At 42.4% G+C, this 18,719-nt stretch overlaps 1 protein-coding gene across 1 annotated transcript in view; it reads left to right on the plus strand.

Annotated features, from left to right (window-relative positions):
* The window catches only part of PPTC7 (protein phosphatase targeting COQ7), a 48,310-nt gene that overhangs the window by 15,498 nt on the left and 14,093 nt on the right, over positions 1 to 18,719 (plus strand). Inside the window, exon 2 of the mRNA XM_077292876.1 lies at positions 9,026 to 9,205. Within this exon, the coding sequence (XP_077148991.1) occupies positions 9,026 to 9,205 (180 nt within the window). The remainder of the gene's footprint in view (positions 1 to 9,025; positions 9,206 to 18,719) is intronic.

Here is an 18,719-nt window from a genome sequence, read left to right on the forward strand (position 1 = left end):
TATTTGTAGCTTTCCAGGGTAGCAAGAAGGGATATGGGGTATCCAAAGGTACTATTGCTAGGTGGATTAGGAAGGCTATTTCCTTATCCTATGCTTCACGTGGTGCCCCGATCCCTGATGGCATCAAGGCTCACTCCACCAGAGCTGTGGCTACTTCCTGGGCAGAAAAAGCGGAGGTATCGATTGATCAAATTTGTAAGGCCGCTACCTGGTCCTCACCGTCTACCTTCTTTAGACACTACCGACTAGATCTATCCTCCTCGACTGACCTTACCTTTGGTAGAAGGGTGCTACAAGTGGTGGTCCCTCCCTAAGGTGTTTCTTTCTCCAAAAATCTCTCAGGTGTGCTGTCATGGGAGACGGGAAAACACCAAGGTTACTTTACCGGTAGCCGGTTTTTCCGGAGCCCATGACAGCACCTGTATATTCCCTCCCTTCTTTTTCACCCTTTGGTGCGCACTTTTAGCTGGGTGTTTTTTGTTATTATAATGTGGTGGTAGATTGCCATGTGTACTAACCAAGGGGGCCTCTCATGCTCTGAAAACCAAATGAAGCGAGGGAGAGGTACCGCCCTTTTATTTCAGTAGGTTTCCTGTCCCGACTGGGCGGATCCCTCTCAGGTGTGCTGCCATGGGCTCCAGAAAAACCGGCTACCGGTAAGTAACCTTGGTGTTTCTACGCAGATCAATTGCTGCTAGAAAGCATATCATGCTGTGTACGTTTTTGCATTGTCCTATGTCAGGGCCTTCTGTTGGAGGTATTTAGAAAACCTTCCCAATAATTCTTCTAACTGGTAGATGTAATAATGCTTACAGTCTAGTGGAGACCTATTATAATTTTCATGTAATTTGATTGTTTATTTAGGATATGATGTTCTCTTTCCTGCCCCTTCTGCCTCACTTGTTGCCCACTGGCTGTACTCAAATGTAATCCATCTCTGGCCAGAGACATTGACAGATTACAGGAGGTGTCTTTGCCTCTGGGCTCCAGGCCTGAACTTGGTCAAACCAGTCTTGTCAGAGAGGTAATAGATAGACAGCATGGTCGCCCAGGCTCTATAGCACTTCATTAACACAGGAGACTACAGTACTTGTGCTATGAACAGGGAGAGGACAGTAGGCTGATGCCAGATACCCCAGGACACAGCTAGCCTCAGGTAAGAACAAGAGACATGCCCCATGATTATTTTTTCCACTCCATCAACCATTCCCCATGAAGATCTGCCATGTGAAGGCTGTTTCAAGCACTGTAGTCAGGTGATATGTGATATCCTTGTCCTTTAGATTCTTCGCTCCCAGCAGTCTGTAAATGGTTGGAATGTTTAACCTACTGTTTGGAAAATTTGCCTTTTGCTTTATAAAGTCACATCAGTGTTGTTTGAAGTTCACTGACGTTTACCTCACATGTTTGTTTTTAGTAAACAAAGACCATAATTAGCAGGACCCATGATGTATCTGCTGACTGGTTCCAATCACCACTTCAATAATCTTAGATCTATTCTCACATGTTGTCTACTGTAGAACAATTATCAACATTTCAGAGATGCTTGCACTTTTACTGACAAATACAGGTTTATGTAAAGACTCAATATTTAGTGCTGACCATTATTTTTACTAAGCCTCTTATTTATCACTTTTGCCTTATGACGTGTTCCATTACGCTGGAAAATGTTGCTAAGCACCAAACTGCTCCTGGATTGTTGGGAGAAGTTGCTTTTGGACGTGTCCTTTTCTGTGACTCTGGGCAAATGTCTGGGGACCGCAGCACACTTTTGCCAGCCGTGGGCCCTTTATTTGCTCCTGATACTGAGCATGCACGCAGTGTTCAGTACAGATCTGATAAATGGTTGATTTGGGGGCAATCTAACAAGCAGCAATACTCCTCTAACAGCTGTAGGTCGAGCTGCGCTCCACCCACCGCTGCTAACCTGGTAAATGCCACTGTCAATTTCTTTCATCGCAATATTGCAAGTTGTAAAAAGTATACTAAGGCTAATCTTATGGTAATATAATAAGTGCACAAATCCCAGCCTGATATCAGTATCGTACCTATTGGGATCATGGGTTCTTATGTTGATGTTGGTCTAGTGATCAGATAAGTGCTGAAATGCGCCAGTATTGAACTCCTGGTGTGGCTGCGTGCTGAGGCTTGCAAATAAGATACTGTCTTATACTGTAATTTGTTTCATATGCTAGCCTCAGGACTGGGTGTTTGCTAGTGCTGAAATCTGTGGTTTGTGTCTTGGTGTATTGCTTTTACCTCTTACCCCAGAGCTGATACAGGTTAGGAAAGATTTCTTCATACTTCACTGAGCAATGTGGAATAGAACTGTTCTGGAAAGTCTTGTTCAACTTCTTGACATCATATATTTATTTATTTATTTTTTTTACCCTGTCCACCACAACAAGACTTCTGATGGACAGAGGATCAAATACTTGATATTTGTGCATAGTAATGCACACATCATCCCTACAACTGTAGCTGATATTATACCTTCTCCCAATGTGAAGTACAGATGGGTGCATGAAGGGGACGGATGCTAAGCTTGCTACATTCAGCTGGCTCCTATCTTTAATAACTCTGGTGATGGACGCTAGCACCAATCATAGCAGTTTCAACCTACTTAGATGCCGTAAAACAATACTGTAGTAACAATGGCAGAATTGCATTTTATTATTTTTTTTACCATTCCGGTTTTCCATTTATTGTACTTTAAATGGTAATTTAAAGTGACTCATCCGGAAAAAAAAAATTAGATCTACATTCAGCTATGTTACAGGGGACATTTAGGTTCTTGGAAGACTGGATTAAAAAAAAAAGCAAAACAACAAAATTATAAATAAAATGGCAGTGACTGGAAGGGGCTAAATGAAGAGTAATGCAGCACTGGACACTGTACACATGTCGAAACTCTTCACTTGTACCAGAGTAAGGTTGTTTTACACATGCGAGTACAGACCATGAGGTCTCCTTACACTAAGGCTACTTTCACACTAGTCCGTCGGTACGGGCCGTCGCAAACCGTCGGCCCGACGGACAGTGTGTTAAGTAGCACAACGGGGGCAGCAGATGCAGTTTTTCAATGCATCCGCTGCCCCATTGTAATGTCCAGGGAGGAGGGGGCGGAGTTCCGGCCGCACATGCGCGGTCGGAAATGGCGGACACGACGCACAAAAAAAGTTACATGTAACTTTTTTGTGCCGACGGTCCGCCGAAACACTATGCATCCGTCGCACGACGGACGCATAGTGTGGCCATACGTCGCTAATGCAAGCCTATGGAGAAAAAATGCATCCTGCGGGCAACTTTTCAGGATGCGTTTTTTCTCCAAAACAACGCTTTGCGACGTACAGCAATCGACGCTAGTGTGAAAGTAGCGTAACTCGTAACTCAATATTTATATATGTTTAGGAAGCCGTTGAGCTTGATTAGGACCCGCTGCTTGTCCATATCCAGAATATGAAAGTCAGATGTATGAAACATTTCTGAATGAAATGGTGTCCAGCGGTCATCTTGAAGCTGGTAGTATATTAACGCACTTTACTCTACCCACTGACCCAGCTTGTCCATTTTATAGGTACCACTATCCATCCATCTGAATGCTTGAAGTTGCTACTGTTTACCAGTATCTCCAGTTTACCAGCATGGTTTTGGCTGCATGTCTGTGTTCAGCTGGATCATTTCAGCACCTGTTGTCCTGGCCGCTTCACTCTCCTCTCCTTATAACTAGTGATGAGCGAGTGTACTCGTTGCTTGGGTTTTTCCGAGCACGCTCAGGTGGTCTCTCGAGTATTTGTAACTGCTCGGAGATTTAGTTTTTGTTGATGCGCCTGCATGATTTACAGCTGCTAGCCAGCCTGAGTACATGTGAGGGTTGCCTTGTTGCTAGGGAATCCCCAGATGTATTCAACCTGGCCAATAGCTGTAAATCATGCAGCTGAGGCTAGGAAAACTACCGTATATACTCAAGTATAAGCCGACCCGAGTATAAGCCGACCCCCCCTAATTTTGCCACAAAAAACTAGGAAAACATTGACTCGAGTATAAGCCTAGGGTGGGAAATGCAGCAGCTACCGGTAAATGTCAAAAATAAAAAGATACCAATAAAAGTAAAATTAATTGAGACATCCAGTAGGTTAAGTGTTTTTGAATATCCATATTGAATGAGGAGCCCCATATAATGCTCCATACAGTTCATGGGCCCCATAAGATGCTCCATATTAAAATATACCCCATATAATGCTGCAGAAAGGTTAATAATGGCCCCATAAGATGCTCCATAGAAACATTTGCCCCATACAATGCTGCATAAAGGTTGATGGCCCCATAATATGCTCCACACATTATGGCCCCATGAGATGCTCCATACATTATGGCCCCATGAGATGCTCCATACATTATGGCCCCATAAGATGCTCCATACATTATGGGTCCATAAGATGCTCAAAACATTATTCCCCATAAGATGCTCCACACATTATGGCACCATAAGATGCTCCATACATTGTGGCTCCATGAGATGCTCCATACATTATGGCCCCATAAGATGCTCCACACATTGTGGCCCCATGAGATGCTCCACACATTGTGGCCCCATGAGATGCTCCATACATTGTGGCCCCATGAGATGCTCCATACATTGTGGCCCCATGAGATGCTCCATACATTGTGGCCCCATGAGATGCTCCATACATTGTGGCCCCATGAGATGCTTCATACATTTGCCCCATTTGCTGTTGCTGCGATTAAAATAAAAAAAAGTCACATACTCGCCTCTCTTCGCTCAGGCCCCCGGCACTTGCGATAGTCACCTTCCTTGTTCCATCGCTGCGCGCTGCTGTCTTCCATCCTCTGCACTGACTGTTCAGGCAGAGGGCGGCGCGCACACTAATCGCGTCATCGCGCCCTCTGACCTGAACAGTCACAGCCAGAGGACGGAGCAGTGCGCAGCGGTGGAACGAGGAAGGTGACTGTCGTGCAATGCTCACCTCCCCTGATATACTCACCTGCTCCCGGCGCGGTCCCTGGCAGCATCTCACTGTCAGATGGTCTCCGGGAGCCGGCGGCATCTTCCTGTGTTCAGCGGTCACGTACCGCTCATTATAGTAATGAATATGCGTGCATATTCATTACTGTAATGAGCGGTACCACGTGACAGCTGAACACAGGAAGAGCTGCCCGGAGACCATGGGACATGCAGGGGCCACGCCAGGAGCAGGTGAGTATGTGACAGCCGCTGCTCCCCCTCACCCGCCGACCCCACGCTGACACTGACTCGAGTATAAGCCGAGAGGGTCACTTTCAGCCCAAAAAAGTGGGCTGAAAATCTCGGCTTATACTCGAGTATATACGGTAAATCTCCGAGCACTAACAAATACTCGGAGCCCACCCGAGCGTGCTTGGGAAAATCCAAGCAACGGGTACACTCGCTCATCACTACTTATAACAAATCGGAGAGCCAAAGGAAGTGAGGAAACAGCCACAGTCCTCACTTCCTCTGGGTGTCTGATTTGTTCGAAGGATGGGAGAATGAAGTGACCTGGAAAGTCAGTGGTGATACCGCTGGAACAGCACTCGCACTGGAGGTTAATATAGCTGTTACGATTTTAAAAGGGATTGTCCAAGTAATGGGAAACCCCATTAAGCACCCCTGGGAATTCAATCCAAGGTATGTTCACACAACATAACTTTCACTTTGATTTCAGCACATATTCTCCACAGGAAATGGGTCACTTATTGAAGCAGCTCTGCGGCACAAATTGGAGGGTCTGCCTCGGATTCTCTTGCATATCTGCATCAAGTTTATCAACTTAAAGAATCTGTTGTGTGAACATGGCCTGAAAGAGAGAAGCCAACAATGCATTGAGAAAGTTCATATGGTTTTTATCATAGAGAACCTTCTTAAAAACAGCTAAAAACAAAATTTAGCAAGTTTGGTGTGGAAAACCTTGTTGGGAACAGTCATGACCAGTGTGCCAAACTTTATCCCCAACAATCAGTTCCTGACCTCACTTATTTTGTAATTGAATGGACAATGATCCATACAGTCAGGGGGGACGGTGAATGCAGCAAAGACCGTATCCAGTGTCAATAGTTCTGTAGGGAGATCTTCTGCTGGTTCATATGGGGGTCTTGTTTGGGTGTCCACATACTTCTGCCCATGTTGAGTAGGGGTTTGTGCTGATGTGTTGGTCACTGTTCCCATGTAATCACACTTAGTGCTAATCTGCACTAACCTCTAATCCCTGGCATTCTGCACCAGATTTACCGTACATACCTATAAATAAACTGTGACATAAGCAGGAGACATTTTCTATTTATTTCTAAATACCTTGTCAGCCTCTTCTCATGAATATTAAATTGTCCAAGCTCTGTAAGTGGCACCCAAGAGAAACCCTGGTCACACTGAATACAATCAATTTTCTTTCAATGCTGCAGTTCACAAAAACTTAACTTAGTTTGTGGGAAAAACCTTTTAATTTAAAGTTGATTTTAATCAATAGATCTTGGAATAATAATAACTTCCACTATTGGATATTTTTTAAAAAAATGTTCCTGTGCTGAGAACTTATAAATGTGCCCCTGCTGTGTACTGGCTGTGTCTGACCGTACAGGAACATGGTCTCATCATACCACAGCTCCTGGGCAGGGGAGGAAGCAAGAGTATGCAGACATTACAGGACAGCAGGGGGTCACGGCTGATTCTTTTTGTGAGGTAAAACATTTCCCTGCCTTTGTTTTTCAAGAAAGAGAATCATTTGTAACCCCATGCTGTCCTGTCTGTATACTCTTTTGCTTCCTCCCCTGCCCAGGAGATGTGATATGATCAGACCATGTTCCTGCACAGTCAGACACAGCCATTACACAGTACACAGCTGGGGCGCATTTATAAGATTATCTCAGCACAGGAACATTTTATTTAAACACATCCAATTGTGGAACTTATTATTATTCCAAGATCTATTGATTAAAATGAATGGTGTGTGTAAGGAACTTTTTCACAATGTCAGTGGGGATGACCTTTACATTGCAATCTGTTCCTCCTTTATGATGAACAGGTGGTGGGAAGGTTGACCTCTATTCTTTTTAATAGAATCTGATTAATCTGTCCAGGCAGTAGTCTGGCAACATGTTTTGCTCAGATTATAGGGTTCAAAGCTGGGTCAGGACAAAAATCCCATTCTCAGTCTGTCAAGGCACCTTTTTGAAGGACGTTATGTGCTAGTGAAATGTATATTGTAAAGGAGGTGCATAGGCTTCGTTTACATCTGCATTAGTTATTTCCAGATTTGTCTATTACAGGAGGAGAAATGCCAGAAAAAAAAATGGCAGTGCTGGAACTGTCACATAGTGGACACCAACAGCACCCGACAGATGCCATTGGCTATGAATGGGGTTCATCAGGTTTCTGTTATGGTGGCTGACATTTTAATAGATAAAATAGTGCAGCATGCTGCATTATTTTGTTCAGAAATCTTGGTGAAATCTACAATCAAGTCTCCATCATAGATGTGAAAGTAGCCTAACTTTTAATTTAGTAATGTGATATTATATATTCCTCAACATTGAAATTGCAACATCAAGAACGTGCTGTAAGGTTATGTAAATGGAGGGAGGAAGTGTCTGGTGTCTCTAAGAGCCCTCTCTAAGGTCCCTCTTTGATACACTTGTAAAGGAAGAAGAATCCTGAAGGCAAAAGATAAAATATGAATTTTGTTCAGAAATCTTGGTGAAATCTACAATCAAGTCTCCATCATAGATGTGAAAGTAGCCTAACTTTTAATTTAGTAATGTGATATTATATATTCCTCAACATTGAAATTGCAACATCAAGAACGTGCTGTAAGGTTATGTAAATGGAGGGAGGAAGTGTCTGGTGTCTCTAAGAGCCCTCTCTAAGGTCCCTCTTTGATACACTTGTAAAGGAAGAAGAATCCTGAAGGCAAAAGATAAAATATGAAGATCCTTTTTCTAATATAGGGAATATCATTCATTAGAAGGGTTTTCTGGGCTTGAGGTAAATATCTGCAGTCTAGTTTTGTTATATTAGTGAATCCTGGCATTTTGTACACGGTCTGGTTTCCCCCTCAATTTCTAGACTGAGTAGTTCTCATCTGTTCCTCAGTAGACCATTGAGAGAAGCAGATGAAACACTAATTGGCACGTGACCACCCACTCGATCTGGCAGTTTAGGAAATCCTGATAGTGTGTGTATAATGCACACTGTCAGAATTCGCCATCCTACAGTCATAGTGAGTGCGGAAATTTCTCATGCCCAGAAAACCGCTTTTGGACAGATTTACTAATGTGCTTGTATTAGGATCTGGCACATAAGGTTTGATTGTGTGTTATACCTAATTTAAAAAGCAAATGGTCCCCAAAAAAGAGAAATTCACTGCATCCAGCCAACCTGTTGTGCTCTCTAGCTTCATAAGGGGGTGTGGCTTGATGTCACATGAGCATTTGATCGGATGCAGTCTCCATTATTCAGTCAGTGCAGAAATCCACTCTTGATGGAATAGTGATGGCTGCTGCAGTGCAGTGCTCCTGTAATAAAATCTACTTCTTTCTTCTCTCTTCCTCTTGAACTTACCATTCTTTCAGGTAAAAAAACAACAACCAACTGACAACACAGTTGGTTGTTGCACAGACAAATAGTGTGCAGAGATTTCTAACACGTCTTTTACCTCACCCCAGAGCTGGATTCACATGTACTATGCTCAGCACGTCTATATATTGTCCTGCAGGCTGCCGATTCTGTCTGTGTGCTAAATAAAAAATACAGAGCAGGAATCTCTGTGTGTGCTGTGTATTTGGGGAGACCACTGTAGCTAGTCTCCTTCTACCAGCTCCGAAGCAATTGTAAATGAGAATAGAGAAACTGCAGAGGGAAAAACCACAGCTAGAAATATACACAATTTATCCTAAAAAGGTATCGGAATGTAATGTTACCCTTTTAACGTAAATTGACAATTGCTTTTTAACTGCATATTTATGTGAAGCAATGTTATTCCTCTATTTCCAGGTGTCGCCGATGGCGTGGGTGGATGGCGAGACTATGGAGTTGACCCATCTCAGTTTTCCGAGACTCTTATGCGCACATGCGAACGTTTGGTTAAAGAAGGACGGTTTGTGCCAACACATCCTGTTGGGATCCTGACCTCAAGTTACTGTGAGCTGCTCCAGAACAAAGTACCTTTATTAGGTAAATAGTCTCACTGATGTTATACTGGGATTCTCTGGTATAAAAGACTGTCTGAAAATGTTCGCAGTACTAAATTAGTGTTAGATTTAAAAAATAACTAAATGGTGACATTTAGTGTTCATTTAATTAATATTTTTATTATGTGAAAACACATTATGATACTGCAGCCATGGACAAATCTTAGGCTAGGTTCACATTTGCGGTTGAGTCCGCAGCGTTTCATACACAAACCCGAACGCATGGCAAAACGCATGATAATGCTGCGTTTCTTATCCGCATCAACTTACGGATGACTGATAAAAAAAATGCAACATTTGCATGCGTTTTTGCATGCGTTCGCGTGGTTTATGTGCATGCGTTTGTTATGTAAAAATGTTTCAAGGCTCATGGGATTTTTGTATTTAGACCCTTGTGCAAACACATGTCCATGTGTTCCCATAGACTGTAATGCGTTTTTTTGAAGCATTCCTTCTGCGTCCGCAGAATGTCCGCCCAAAAAAGTCTAACATAGTGCGTCAGCCGCGCCCAGCCACACACTGCCAAAATACGCATGCGTAAGCAAACGTGGGCGAACGCATGCACCTGCGTCTACAATGTTAAAGGGAACCTGTCACCCCCAATATCGAAGGTGAGCTAAGCCCACCAGCATCAGGGGCTTATCTACAGCATTCTGTAATGCTGTAGATAAGCCCCCGATGTATCCTAAAAGATAAGAAAAAGAGGTTATATTATACTCACCCAGGGGCATTCCCGGTCCGGTCCAATGGGTGTTACGGTTCGGTCCGGCGCCTCCTATCTTCATCGGATGACGTCCTCTTCTTGTCTTCACGTTGCGGCTCCGGCGTGCTTTGTCTGCCCTGTTGAGGGCAGAGCAAAGTACTGCAGTGCACAGGGCCTCTCTGACCTTTCCCGGTGCCTGCGCACTGCAGTACTTTGCTCTGCCCTCAACAGGGCAGACAAAGTGCGCCGGAGCCACAGCGTGAAGACAAGAAGAGGATGTCATCGTAAGAAGATGGGAGGCCCCGGACCGCGACGCCCATCGGACCGCCCGCCCAGGTGAGTATAATCTAACCTCTTTTTCTCATCTTTCAGGATACATCGGGGGCTTATCTACAGCATTACAGAATGCTGTAGATAAGCCCCTGATGCTGTAGATAAGCCCCTGATGCCAGTGGGCTTAGCTCATCTTCCATTTTGGGGGTGACAGGTTCCCTTTAACCCCTTAACGACAGCCAATATGTCTTTTAACTGACCTAAGATATAAGAGAATAGCCTCCCCATACAGGTGACAATCCAGCAGCTGCTGGCTGTTCACTATAGCTGATAACGTGCTGTATCAGCCATGATCAGTGTTTGCACCGTCCAAATCTGTTTAACCCCTTAGATGCTGCTGTCAATAGTGGCTACATCATTATATATGGTTAACAGTGTGTGGGGGCTTCCTCTTTAACCCAATTGGTTCCCTCAGATCATGATTGTGTGGTCTTGATGTTTGCCATGGCAATTCACTGCCAAATATCGGCCTTAGAGTCTGACGGCTGTAGTAATCTGTTCAGAAGTTAGAGGCATTTAGGTGGTAAAAATATACATTTTCATTTTTGTCATTCCACTTTGCATTAATTCCTGAAAAGCACCTGAAGGGTTAATAAACTACCTGACAGCAGTTTTCAAAATGTCAGGGGGTGCTGTTTTTAAAATGGCATCACTTTGTGGGGTTTCCCAATATATAGGACCCCTAAAGTCACTTCAAACATGGATAGGTCCCTAAAAAAATAAATTTTGTAAATTTCCTTGAAAAAATGAAAAATTACTGCTACATTATTAAACCTCCTAAAATGCTAACAAAATAAAATAACATTGTACAAATGGTGCTGATGTAAAGCAGAAATGTGGGAAATGTTTTTTATTAATGTTTTGTTGCGGTATGACTATCTGGATTAAAGGGATAATCATTCAAAGTTTGAAAATTGCTAATTTTTTAACATTTTTCTCAAATTTCTGATATTTTTTTATAAATAAACACAAAACATATCGACCTAAATTTACCATTATCATAAAGTATAATGTGTCACGAAAAAACATTCTCAAAATCATTGGGATTTGTTGAAGCGTTCCAGAGTTATTACCGCATAAAGTGACACTGGTCAGATTTAAAAAATTTGGCTCCGTCACTAAGGGGTTAAAGATAGGAAATCAAGACGCATATGGATGTAAGCGTCAGAAACGCTGCGGACACAACCACAAATGTGAAACCAGCCTTAGCATGGTCTAGGAGGCAGCAGTGACTGCACAACTGGATTGAAGAATAAGCTTCACTCCTTTGAGGCCATGTCTGAGCTTCCTAATTACCTCCCCAGCAAACACATGAGACTTCCTCCATTAGTAGCGGTTGAGCTTGTTCAGCTGCAGGGGGAGGGGGAACCTAGTGAACAGGGTTTGGTTCAGGTCTCCTTTTTCTGCAGGTTTGGTTCAGGTTCTTCATTTATATGTATATACACACAGCTAAGGGCATTGGTCCAAATATTGACACATTTTTGGCAAAAAAAATCACTGTTACAGGAACATATGTGCATTGCCTACAGCATGTCCCAAAAAAATATGTATATAATATTTTTTGGACATGCTGTAGGCAATGCAGTAATGCACGTAGATGTCACTATAACAGTTACTTTTGTTTTTTTGGCACAAATGTGTCATAACGTTTGGACCCATGCATTCCGCTGTATCTATTTCTCTGGAGGGATAAATCCTTCTAAGAAAATGAAATATCCAAAGGCACTTGTCAACATATCAGGAATTGCAATCATGTTATATTAGTTTCGTCATGAAGGGGAGATTCAATTATGTGATTTGGGGTCTGTTAAAGATTTACTTAGCGACACAGGAGTTCCAGGATTTTTGTTACTTTTTGTTTGTATATATCGTGTATATGTATGTGTGTATATATACATATAACTACTGGTAATTAGGAGAATGTGTGTTAACACCTATAATCCATAGGTCACCCAAACAATGGCCCAAGGAGAGTAGTCCAATACATCTAGAAATCCCCTAAAGATAGCTGCAGTACAACGATATGCAAATCATTATTTTTGTTAAATTCGTTATAATCCCACACTGGGGTCTGTGGCAGGGCTACTTTACGTCATGTCCTTTACTTGCCTGCAATGACTTCTGTGCTGGCGTTTCAATTGTACTTGAGAATCAATGTAGCACAGTCATTTGCCTATTTTGTAGTATTATTGTTTCATACAGGTATCGGTGGAAAATAGCGGCTTCCATCCTTTAACACTGATTTCTCATCTTTCAGGGTACATCTGGGCTTATCTACAGCATTACAGAATGCTGTAGATAAGCCCCTGATGCTGGTGGCCTTAGCTCATATACGATTTTTGGGGTGACAGAGTCCCTTTAAGAATGCTCCTTCTCGATAATTGTGCAGTCTAATCTGGCTGCAGATCACCTGAACGAGCAAAGCGTTTGTCGGGTGAAATGATCTTTGTTCTCGAGAGTGCAAGACTCGCATTTCTGAGAACAATATAAACCTATGTGCATTGAACAATCTATTACTGCTTATTCCTTGTTTATCTGAAGTGGAGTCGGCCGATGGATTGCCTTCACCCATTCTGAGAATAGAAGAGGCCGCAGTGCTGATTTAGGACCCATAAATTATAAAATATCAGCCTGCGGCCTCTTTTAGTCTCAGGATGGTAGCAGCCTGAGGTTGGACCCTTATATAAATTGATGGCATCTCCTAGAGCTGTCTGATCACATTTTATAAAAGGAATACCCTTTTAAAAAATGAAGAAAATCTGGGGGTCATCTAGTCACTGAAGTAGTTTACATGATTCACTACATCTTTTAAAAAAAAATAAATACATTTCCCATTGTCATATTGTTTAGTCTCCCAAATCTTGAAGAGCGTCAAAGTGGAATGTATCTGGAGGGCTCTTGCAGATCTTGTGATAGGACATATGTTCCTCTTAATCTAAATGTAAAGGTCAGACTGGAGCAGGATGTTCTGCCGAAGTGCGAGGATCCATTTTATGACTTTCCAAGTATAGGAGATCATAATAATAACTCACAAGGCGGATAGGTTTTTAGTACAGAAAGGGACCAGTGATTACAGCCAATGTGTCTGGGCAGGTTTTGCTGACCTTCTGAACAGCACTTGTGGAGGCAGAGAAACCTGATGCGGATTTATAGAAAACTAGCTGAAGAGCCCGGCGTTGCCTGGGCATAGTAAATATTTGTGGTTAGTTATAGCACCTCACTTCTTATTTTCCCATCACGCCTCTCATTTTCCCCCTCACATCTTATTTTTTCCCCCTCACTCCTCTCATTTCGACCTCACATCTGTCATTTTCCGATCACTCCACTATTTTCCCTCTCTCCTCTCATTTTGCACCCATACCTTTCCATTTTCACCTCACACCTCTCATTTTCACCTCACACCCCTCATTTTCCCCTCAGTATATACATGTTTGTCATCTCCCGTATATATAGTATACACCTGTATGTCATCTCCTGTATATAGTATATACCTGTATGTTCTCTCCCCTGTACAGTTGTGGCCAAAAGTATTGACACCCCTTCAATTCTGTCAGATAATACTCAGTTTCTTCCTGAAAATGATTGCAAACACAAATTCTTTGGTATTATTATCTTCATTTAATTTGTCTTAAATGAAAAAACACAAAAGAGAATGAAGCAAAAAGCAAAACATTGATCATTTCACACAAAACTCCAAAAATTGGCCAGACAAAAGTATTGGCACCCTCAGCCTAATACTTGGTTGCACAACCTTTAGCTAAAATAACTGCGACCAACCGCTTCCGGTAACCATCAATGAGTTTCTTACAATGCTCTGCTGGAATTTTAGACCATTCTTCTTTGGCAAACTGCTCCAGGTCCCTGATATTTGAAGGGTGCCTTCTCCTAACTGCCATTTTTAGATCTCTCCACAGGTGTTCTATGGGATTCAGGTCTGGACTTATTGCTGGCCACCTTAGAAGTCTCCAGTGCTTTCTCTCAAACCATTTTCTAGTGCTTTTTTGAAGTGTGTTTTGGGTCATTGTCCTGCTGGAAGACCCATGACCTCTGAGGGAGACCCAGCTTTCTCACTCTGGGCCCTACATTATGCTACAAAATTTGTTGGTAGTCTTCAGACTTCATAATGCCATGCACACGGTCAAGCAGTCCAGTGCCAGAGGCAGCAAAGCAACCCCAAAACATCAGGGAACCTCCGCCATGTTTGACTGTAGGGACCGTGTTCTTTTCTTTGAATGCCTCTTTTTTTTCTCCTGTAAACTCTATGTTGATGCCTTTGCCCAAAGAGCTCTACTTTTGTCTCATCTGACCAGAGAACATTCTTCCAAAACGTTTTAGGCTTTTTCAGGTAAGTTTTGGCAAACTCCAGCCTGGCTTTTTTATGTCTCGGGGTAAGAAGTGGGGTCTTCCTGGGTCTCCTACCATGCAGTCCCTTTTCATTCAGACGCCGACGGATAGTACGGGTTGACACTGTTGTACCCTCGGACTGCAGGGCAGCTTGAACTTGTTCGGATGTTAGTCGAGGTTCTTTATCCAACATCCGCACAATCTTGCGTTGAAATCTCTTGTCAATTTTTCTTTTCCGTCCACATCTAGGGAGGTTAGCCACAGTGCCATGGGCTTTAAACTTCTTGATGACACTGCGCACGGTAGACACAGGAACATTCAGGTCTTTGGAGATGGACTTGTAGCCTTGAGATTGCTCATGCTTCCTCACAAATTGGTTTCTCAAGTCCTCAGACAGTTCTTTGGTCTTCTTTCTTTTCTCCATGCTCAATGTGGTACACACAAGGACACAGGACAGAGGTTAAGTCAACTTTAATCCATGTCAACTGGCTGCAAGTGTGATTTAGTTATTGCCAACACCTGTTAGGTGCCACAGTTAAGTTACAGGTGCTGTTAATTACACAAATTAGAGAAGCATCACATAATTTTTCGAACAGTGCCAATACTTTTGTCCACCCCCTTTTTTATGTTTGGTGTGGAATTATATCCAATTTGGCTTTAGGACAATTCTTTTTGTGTTTTTTCATTTAAGACAAATTAAATGAAGATAATAATACCAAAGAATTTGTGTTTGCAATCATTTTCTGGAAGAAACTGAGTATTATCTGACAGAATTGCAGGGGTGTCAATACTTTTGGCCACAACTGTATAGTATATACCTGTATGTTATCTCCCCTCTAAATAGTATATACCTGTATGTCATCTCTTCCTGTATATAGTATTTGTGTCATCTTTTATATAGTATATACCTGTATGTCCTCTCCTCCTGTATATAGTATATACCTGTGTGTCATCTGCTCCTATATATAGTATGTACCTGTATGTCATCTCCTCCTGTATATAGTATATATCTGTGTCATCTCCTCCTGTATTAGACCTCGTTCACACGTTATTTGGTCAGTATTTTTACCTCAGTATTTGTAAGCTAAATTGGCAGCCTGATAAATCCCCAGCCAACAGGAAGCCCTCCCCCCTGGCAGTATATATTAGCTCACACATACACATAATAGACAGGTCATGTGACTGACAGCTGCCGGATTCCTATATGGTACATTTGTTGCTCTTGTAGTTTGTCTGCTTACTAATCAGATTTTTATTTTTGAAGGATAATACCAGACTTGTGTGTGTTTTAGGGTGAGTTTCATGTGTCAAGTTGTGTGTGTTGAGTTGCGTGTGGCGACATGCATGTAGCAACTTTTGTGAGATGAGTTTTGTGTGGCGACATGCGTGTAGCAACTTTTTGTGTCGAGTTGCATGTGACAGGTTAGTGTAGCAAGTTGTGTGCAGCAAGTTTTGCGCGTGGCGAGTTTTATGTGTGGTGCGTATTGAGTATGTGCAAGTTTTGTGTGAGGCAACTTTTGCATGTGTTACAACTTTTGTGCATGTGGCAATTTTTACGCGTGTGCAAGTTTTGCGTGAGCCTAGTTTTGCATGTGGCGAGTTTTGAGTGGTGACTTTTGTGTTTCGACTTTTATGTGGCGAGGTTGGTGTCTGTGTGGTGAAATGTGTGCTGAGGGTGGTATATGTGTTCAAGCACGTGGTAGTGTGTGGCGCATTTTGTGTGTGTTCATATCCCCATGTGTGGTGAGTATCCCATGTCGGGGCCCCACCTTAGCAACTGTACGGTATATACTCTTTGGCGCCATCGCTCTCATTCTTTAAGTCCCCCTTGTTCACATCTGGCAGCTGTTAATTTGCCTCCAACACTTTTCCTTTCACTTTTTCCCCATTATGTAGATAGGGGACACACACACACACACACACACACACACACACACACACACACACACACACACACACACACACACACACACACACACACACACCTTTATATATTAGATGACATTGCACAGACTGATGATCCACTGCACTGGAAATACAATGTAATGAGGGATCTAGCAGGGGTTGTTTAATTTTAAAGCCCCAATCTTGTAAACAATACTAGGGAATTGTGGGTTAACAGAAGGGCTCTTTTGTTCAGAACACTTTTTTTTTTTTTTTAACCTAATTTGCTAACTGTTTGTCATTCTTTGTGCTGTATTACATAGGCAACCCATTGATTTTAATGGGCACTATGTAATGCTTAGTGGTTGTCCATTACATGTTATAAAGGGACCACTGGGTGGCGTGGAGGCCTGTATGTATGTGTATGTATATGTATATATATATATATGTGTGTGTGTGTGTGTATATATATATATATATATATATATATATATATATATATATATATATATATTAATATTTTTAGAGGTTGTCCTGTGACAAAATGGGGTTTCTCTGTGAGATTACACAAAAATAACTTTTTTTAATTGAAGTGTTTTGTTTGTTTTTTTTTTAAATGAAAAAATTGATCGGCTAGATACTTGTTTTGGGTGAAGCCTGGTGTAGTGTTAAGCCTCTTCAGACTCACTGACTTCATTGTGTTTGGGAGGCAAATAGGCCGATTCATCAAGACACACACTCCCTTAATGAATGCTTAACCTCTCCTGAGTGGTGTGCGCCTCCATGGAGTACAATTACTGGCCTACAAAATGCCCTGCTACACCCGGCTCTTCCCAGTTCTGCCCATTTCAGTGGAGTTAATTCAAACTGGCATGAAACTGCCAAAAGTTGCTAAAGTTTTGCCAACTCTGCTGCAGACAAAAAAAAGGCGCCTTTTCAAAGGTTTTACAACAGTTTTCGGCTTTTGTGCAGACCGGCTGTTAAAGCGAATCTGTCAGAGGGTTGTTACTATGTAGTCTGAGGGCAGTATGAGGTAGGGGCTGATGCACGGACTTCCGGGATTTGTCATTTATTAGATGGTGTGCTGTTGTTTCAATACAATAAATGTTTTCTCAGCTGGAGATGGTGTATCTATCACTACCGGACTAGCATCCCAGCGCCATGACCCCAGCACTGATTAGCAGCTTGCTGTGAATATACAATGTACATAGAAAGCTGTGGTCTTGGCAAAGTTGGCTTTTGAGCTCTGCTACATCTACTGCAGAGATTGTATCACATCTGCTGTACCCAGTAAATGAAGTGATACATTGCTGGATTCAGGGTCTCTTTCTCTACATCAGTCTGCTCTCAGATGAGGTAGCACAAACCTGCTGACAAATTCCCTTTAAAAATGATCAGAACAAGAAGTGCCTACTTAATGCCAGCACTGAGTATATTAGATGGATGTTCTCAGAGGGAATAAAATAGTGCATCAGGGGGCACTATACAGGTATTATTTAATCATGGGACAGCCTCTTTAAAGTTCCAATGACTTTCTGTTAATTATATTATGTAATACTTCATTAGTAGATTAGGAGAGCATCCTTGCTATAAACTTCCTAGCTGTGTGAAAGCCTTAATTTGTAGTAGAAGGTCCTAACAAATGCTGCCAAATCTCCTGAGGACAGACTGATATAAAAGGCTTGTACAATCTTGCTAGTATTATTCAGGCCCTGTTCACACAGTAGGGCCTCATTCACGCTTCCATGTTTTTGTCTGTTTTTACCATCAGTGTGTGATGAACAGTGTTTTTTCATGGATGGATAAATAAATGATAAAGCTTCTCTTATATTTTTGCAATATTAAATGCGGACCGCACACAAATGTCTGAGGCCAAAGAAGGCGCTCTGCACTCCCAATGCAATTAAAGATCTGTATAGTGTTTTATTAAAATAACAGTCTACAAAGTGAAAGGTTTTGTTTTTTAATCCTCAGGCCTTTCTCATTGGATTGTGTGGTAACAGTGGGCATGTTTAGGGCACTATTGGGAGTGCTGAGAGCCTACTTACTATATTTTAAAGGGGTTGTCCGGTCAAAACCGACAAGTGTTCAGTCACGGTGTGTGACGGCAGAGTTATGAATCCCCCCAGCACACGCACTGTGCGCTGCGGGGATTCACCTGTTTCAGACCGGAGGGTATGTGTATGCATTATACATACTCCCGGCTAGTAGGCGTGGCCTGACTCCATACACT

The sequence above is a fragment of the Ranitomeya variabilis genome, chromosome 1 (assembly GCF_051348905.1).
Source record: "Ranitomeya variabilis isolate aRanVar5 chromosome 1, aRanVar5.hap1, whole genome shotgun sequence".
Lineage (NCBI taxonomy): Eukaryota > Metazoa > Chordata > Amphibia > Anura > Dendrobatidae > Ranitomeya > Ranitomeya variabilis.